The sequence below is a fragment of the Mus caroli genome, chromosome 6 (assembly GCF_900094665.2).
Source record: "Mus caroli chromosome 6, CAROLI_EIJ_v1.1, whole genome shotgun sequence".
NCBI classification, from domain to species: domain Eukaryota; kingdom Metazoa; phylum Chordata; class Mammalia; order Rodentia; family Muridae; genus Mus; species Mus caroli.
In genome coordinates, this window is record NC_034575.1 from 138,502,885 (window position 1) to 138,509,659 (window position 6,775).

The window sequence follows — 6,775 nt, forward strand, 5'->3', positions numbered from 1 at the left end:
AATGTAGTCATTCTATTCTGAGGATTTATTTTAAGAGAGTCATGAACAGCTATGCGGTGGTGGCACACTCCTTTAATCCCAGCACTTGGGAGGCAGAGGCAGGGGAATTTCTGAGTTCGAGGCCAACCTGGAATGTATTTTCATTGAGTGCACAGTGTTTATCAGTTGAAGATTTTCATCGTTTGAAATTCCGAGGATCCGAAGTCTTTGAGGTAAATGCTGACACTGTCTTTGTTGTAACAGGTGTTCGTTTGCTTGTGGAAAGGTTGCAAGGTGTATAACACGCCGTCAACCAGTCAGAGCTGGCTACAGCGGCACATGCTGACACACAGCGGGGACAAGCCTTTCAAGGTACGTAGATGAGGAATTCATAGTCACATTGTGAACTCAGCTCTCCTTTTTAAAGGTAAGGCCTCACTCTGCAATCTGTTCAGGTGGTTGTGAAACTCCTTATGTAGGCCAAACTGGCTTCAAAGTCCTTGGCCTCCCAGTGTTAGCATTTCAGGATGAGCCACCATACCTGGCTGACCTGTGTAGTGATCATACTTTGGGCCTTCTAAAAAATTTCCTTTCAGTACTGAGGAGCAAATGTAGAGTCCTGCAAGCATCTCCCACAGATTTGACCCTGGTGCTTTCTAAAAATGGAAAAGATCTTTTTGTTAACAATTTTGTTGATGCTTACATTTCAGAAGATGCTGAGAATAAATAAAATAAGTTCAGGGTGAAGAGCAGAGCAAAAAAAAGGCGAGCGCCTTTTAAACCAGCAAATGGCCAGATAGTGTTGAAATACTGTTATGGAATAAAGAAAGTACAACTTTTTTTTTTTTTTAAAGATTTATTTATTATTATAAATAAGTACACTGTAGCTGTCTTCAGACACACCAGAAGAGGGAGTCAGATCTCGTTAGGGATGGTTGTGAGCCACCATGTGGTTGCTGGGATTTGAACTCAGGATTTGAACTGAAGAACAGTCGGGTGCTCTTACCTGCTGAGCCATCTCACCAGCCCCGAAAGTACAACTTCTTAACAAACAGATGTGTTGGGATATCTTTAAAGAATAAGTTTCTGAAGAGTTCTTTCAACTTTTAAAATAATTTGTTTTCTAATTATGGCAAGCATATGCCACAAGACTTATAGGATCACCATAAAGAACTTTAATAATTTTTAAAAACCATAATGATCTATGAGTTTTGTCAAAGAATGTAGTCATTCTATTCTGAGGATTTATTTTAAGAGAGTCATGAACAGCTGGGCGGTGGTGGCACACGCCTTTAATCCCAGCACTTGGGAGGCAGAGGTAGGTGGACCTGGTCTACAGAGTGAGTTCCAGGACAGCCAGGACTACACAGAGAAACCCTGTCTCGAAAAACCAAAACCAAAGAGAGAGAGAGAGAGAGAGAGAGAGAGAGAGAGAGAGACAGACAGACAGACAGACAGACAGACAGAGAACAGACAGACAGACAGACAGACAGAGAAACCCTGTCTCGAAAAACCAAAACCAGAGAGAGAGAGAGAGAGAGAGAGAGAGAGAGAGAGAGAGAGAGAGAGAGAGAGAGANGAGAGAGAGAGAGAGAGAGAGAGAGAGAGAGATAGTGTGTGTGTGTCATGAACAAATTGAAGGTACTAGGAACATTAGAGGTAGAGGCATCCAGGAGCTTACAGGCCAAGGAAGTTGGTAGGATGAGGCAGGGGGCTGCTTGAGCCCAGGCGTGAGCCACTCTGGACAACATGGTTGAGACCCCTCATGGCCTGACTATTTTTTGATTGGGGAATGTTTAGTTACTTACTAGGGTTTGGGAGGTGGAACTGGGGTCTCAGCATTTAACTGGCTGCCTTGAAACTTGACTGTAGACCAAGATAGCTTTGAACTCACAGAGATCTGCTTGCCTGCCTCCCAAGGGCTGCAATTAAAGGTATGTTCTACCATACCCAACTCCCAGTGGAGAAAGGCAAGAGGTTTTTAAAGATGTTCGGACTGTATTATAGAGTATAACTTATAGAGAGTGTTTCTGTGTCTCTGTAAGCAAGCACATGAACATGGGATGTACTCAGCGAACTGCCTTCTCCTGCTCTGTCCTAAGGAGTCATGTAAGCCAACAAGACAGTGCTATTCAGACAGTGCCTATTCCAGGCACTGAAGAAGGAACGCTGAGGAAAGGAAAGCACACCTTTCCCTTTCAGGAATTGGCCTTTTACAAAATTAGTATTTTGTTTTATTTATTTAGTGAGTGAGTGAGGTAGACTCTCTGTGTGGTGGCCTGAAACTCATTTTGTAGCAAGGCTGGCCTCAATCTCAAAGAGACAATCATTCCTCTGCCTAGACCAGGCTGGCCTCGAACTCAGAAATCCGCCTGCCTCTGCCTCCCAAGTGCTGGGATTAAAGGCATGTGCCGCCAGTGCCTGGCCTGTTTTTATTATTTTTATTTTCCATGTACAGGTAGACTCATGTACTTGCCTATACGTTCAAGGGGGGGGGGCGGGCAGAAGAAGATATTGGATCTCTTGAAACTGTCCAAAATGGGTGCTGGAACTTGAATTACACACTGAGCCATCTCTCCCGACAGGAAATATATATGTGGAGGTTAGAGTTCATCTCATTTTCCTGATTGGCAGGGTGGTTTTTTTACTTCTTGGTGTTTATTATTTATACAGCCTAGATATCAGCCTGTCCTACTGAAGCCTTTTAACTTTCTGTAATCTTGGCCTTATTGGAGTCTTGTTCAGGAATAGATGCCTATCCCTGCTGTATCCTGTGTGGGGGTAAGTGAGGGACACATGTTCACATCTAGGTCAGATGTTGACAATGGGTGTTTGCCTCAGTTTCTCCTCACCCTCACTCTCTTCCTTCAGATAATGTCTCATAGCTCAGGTGTGGTTCAGAACTATGTAGTTGCCAGTGACCTTGAATGCCTGTTCCTGAACCTAGGTCTTGTTGATAACCACGCTGCTACTGAGCTACATCTCTATTCTCCACTTAGGGCCGGCCTCTCATTGGACCTGGCCAATCTGCCATTGAGCCTCTTCCATGCTAGGATTATAGATGGATGCTGCTGTACCTGGCTAAATGGAGGTGCTGGGGATCCAAACTGAGGTCTTCATGCCTGTGCAGTCAGCATTTTACCAGCCCATCCATCTGCCCAGCTCCTGTGCTCATTTTGAGGTGTTTCTCTTAGCATTTTCTCATTTTGGGTTGTAAATGAAGGTCTTGCAAGTTTGGATTGGTTTTTGTATAGAGAGATTTCATTCTTCTGCAGGTGAATATCCTGCTTTGCTGACATCACTGTTGAAAGGACAGTGTATGATACATATACATGCAGGCAAAACACCAATGCACATAAAATAAATTATGTCTATCTGAGATTCTCTGGTACTGAAGTTTCAGATAGGTGTGCCATCACTGACCCACACACCCAGCTCATCGCCTTACTATGAGTAGATGATTGCTTCTCTTTTGAGTTACAATAACTTGGATTTAGCTTTATTTTTGAAGTTACTTTTTTTCTGTGTCTTGCTGAATTCTTAGCCTTTCAGGGCAAGAAGTTAGTGTTGTCTATCACTTTCTTGTACCTTATATGATAGTGGATACTGGCAAGTGTTTGCACTGGAATCCTGAGCCGTTCTTCCAACTTACTGAGCACTTGTAATAAAGTGTGTAGATTCTTACTAATGCTAGGTGCTATTTTATTAGCACTGTATAAAGAGCTTGTTGAATGTTAGGTTTGTCATTAATTTTGTATGAATCATAAGCATAGAGCTGTTGATTTCCACTGCTATGAATAGACACGTCTATGACTAACAAGATGTTTTGGGCTTAAAAATGTACATAAAGGTGTTCATACTTCCAAGATGCATTGAAAGTGTTAATTGTGGTGTGTGTACTCAGTGATGGTGTGATGACACGCCCAGGTGAGGAAAGCGCTTTCCCACCTGGAATTTAGGAATTTCCCTGTTAGCAGATGGTGCTGAATTTTTTTGAAGTTAGGACTCGAAGTTCGGACTCAAAGTTAGGACTGGTAGTGCCTTGAGTAGAAGAGCCTGGGGTGGGGAATGTGTTGGAGAATGGTGTTTTGGATGTTGGTGTTGAACTGTACCAATTACAGATTTGTAGGGAGGCATCTGAAGAGTTTGTAGTAGCTTATACTTAAATTTTTTTTTTTTAATTTTTAGAAGATTTATTATTATATCTAAGTACAGTGTAGCTGTCTTCAGATGCACCAGAAAAGGGTGTCAGGTCTCATTACGGATGGTTTTGAGCCACAATGTGGTGGCTGGGATTTGAACTCAGGACCTCTGGAAGAGCAGTCGGTGCTCTTAACCACTGAGCCATCTCTCCAGTCCTAGCTTATATTTTTTAGATGGTATTGCATGGCTTTAGTCCTAGTGCTCTGCAGGAAAGGCAGGAGGCTCCGTGAATTGAATCCAGCCTGGTGTAAATAACGGGGTGGAGGCAGGCAGGGTTTCATAGGGAGTTCCTGTAATAATAGAAATAGAAGATCTGGGGATTGCTACAGCCATTAGCATGTCAGGTTCCTGTTCTTGTTAGACCTGCTTTGTTAAAACACATCTCTTCTATAGGAAGATGATGCTGTCTATGCTTCTGTGCAGTGGAGAGAGAGCAGCCAGGCCACTGCCAAGTGGTGCACTTGTTAAATAACTTAGTTAAATTTTGAAGTGAATTAATGAAGGAAATGCCTTTGTTCGTCTCTAGAGTCAGGTACAGCTCGGCTTACCTGCTGAGACCATCCATGACCCACAGCACAAGCAGTAACGCTATCTCTTCATTTTCCTTTGCAGTGTGTAGTTGGTGGCTGCAATGCCAGCTTTGCTTCTCAGGGAGGGCTCGCTCGCCACGTACCCACACACTTCAGTCAGCAGAATTCCTCAAAAGTTTCTAGCCAGCCAAAGGCCAAAGAAGAATCTCCTTCTAAAGCTGGGATGAACAAGCGGAGGAAGCTAAAGAACAAGAGACGGCGCTCATTACGTAAGGGCTCACTTAGAAAAGTCTCTGTGTGGTAAAAGGGCTTTAAGCAAATCCAGTGTCACTGATCTTAAGTTTGACTATATTTATGGAACGTAGTGTTCTGTACCTGCCTTTCAGAATGAGAATCTAGGGGAAAATGTTTGTAGATGTATGCTAAAAGAGGATTAAGTGTATGTGGTCTTAGAATATAAAATGTTTGTATTTAGAGAATTAGATAAGTACGTGGTATCTAGTTTGATTTGTTATAAATTAGAAAATTTTGAGCATTTCAGAAGTAAAAATAAAATAAGTTAAATAACTTGATAACTTGATAAAGTATAGGATGTGTGTGAACTGTGAAACAACTTGAACATATGAAAATTATGCTCTTAACTGCTGGGTTCTATATAGGACACTCCTTTGATATTTTGCGTTAAAATAATTACACAGTAGGCTTACAAGTGTTGGGAGTTAGGAATTAGCCATAACTACAGAGCTGGGCGGGCCCGGGGCTTGACTCTTTGGGTCCACTGATCAGCACCTCTGGAACAAGGAAACAGGTGGAGTGCAGTGCAGTGCGTGAGGGCACAAGGGTGAGGCAGGGAGCCGGCTGGCGGGCGTGTGGGCGGAGAACGGAGAAAAAAATAAAAGCTGGTGGCTAATACATTGAAATGTTTCTGTCACTACAAAACCACCGTGAACAAATGAATTGACCACAAAGGGGGAAAAAAAACTCAACTTTTTTTTTTTCTTTTTTCTTTTGTTTTTTGAGACAGGGTTTCTCTGTATAGCTCTGGCTGTCCTGGAAGTCACTTTGTAGACCAGGCTGGCCTTGAACTCAGAAATCTGCCTACCACTGCCCAGCTCCAAAATGTTTTTTAACTAAATTGTTTCCTACTATAAAAACACCCTTACATACTTTGTTATTTGGTTCTAAATATCGTGACTATAAGTAACTTTGGGAAAAGGTTATTTCAGCTTATGGTATCACTAAGAGAAGTTAGGCCAATAACCTAGATGCAGAAGTAATCCTGCCACCAGTGTGGTGCAAGTTTGATGATCTCTGGAGCCCACATGGTGGAAGGGGAAAATATACGAGAGTCACATTTGACCTCCATACTTGCAGCAAGCAAGGTACTGGCCTAGCCTCACCTGCCATGAGTGGAAAACAGAGAAAAGAAAACTGCTTAATACGATATTCCACCAGGGAGCTTGCCCTCCTCTTCCTCCCCACTGCATCGCCATTTGTATCTAGCCACTGTTCCCATTCCTAGCAGCGCTTGCTCAAGCTCTCACTGTGTAAACCAGGCTGCGGGAGCTGCTTGATCCCCGGGGTTGGCATTACAGGTGTGTGCCTGCAAGCCAGGCTCCTTTTTGCTTTTTTTTCAAGGCATTTTCAGCCTAGCCCAGGTTGACCTCAAATTCTTGATCTTCTGAAACCACTTCCTGCCTGCTCACTCGTCTTAGAAAGTGAAGGTGGGCGCACCTCGGTGCCCAGTTTGTGTTTAGAATTGGCACATATGTCTGCATATGGAGGTGCTGCACGCCCTCACCTGCAGCCTCTGTTGAGGTCAGCTGCTGAGGTGAGCCAAGTGCTGGGTCCTCAGCTGTGCATGTGAGGGGTTTGGTTGTTTGGTTAATTTTGGAGAGGATGAGTGTATGTTGCTCTCTAAACTAAAACATGGAAAGCCTTTCACTTTTGGGAACCAAGGGAGCCAGCCACTGGTGAGCAGAAGTGCCCTGCTTTAATCTCTGTTCTTCAGACACACCTGTCCCGTGGGACACTGAAGCAGTGCTTTTTTTTTTTTTTTTTTT

At 43.4% G+C, this 6,775-nt stretch overlaps 1 protein-coding gene across 4 annotated transcripts in view; it reads left to right on the plus strand.

Annotated features, from left to right (window-relative positions):
• The window catches only part of Aebp2 (AE binding protein 2), an 87,347-nt gene that overhangs the window by 15,975 nt on the left and 64,597 nt on the right, over positions 1 to 6,775 (plus strand). For all 4 annotated transcript variants that reach the window (XM_021164951.1, XM_029478440.1, XM_021164950.2 and 1 more), the window contains exons 3-4: positions 244 to 351; positions 4,795 to 4,981. In XM_021164951.1, the coding sequence (XP_021020610.1) occupies positions 244 to 351; positions 4,795 to 4,981 (295 nt within the window). The remainder of the gene's footprint in view (positions 1 to 243; positions 352 to 4,794; positions 4,982 to 6,775) is intronic.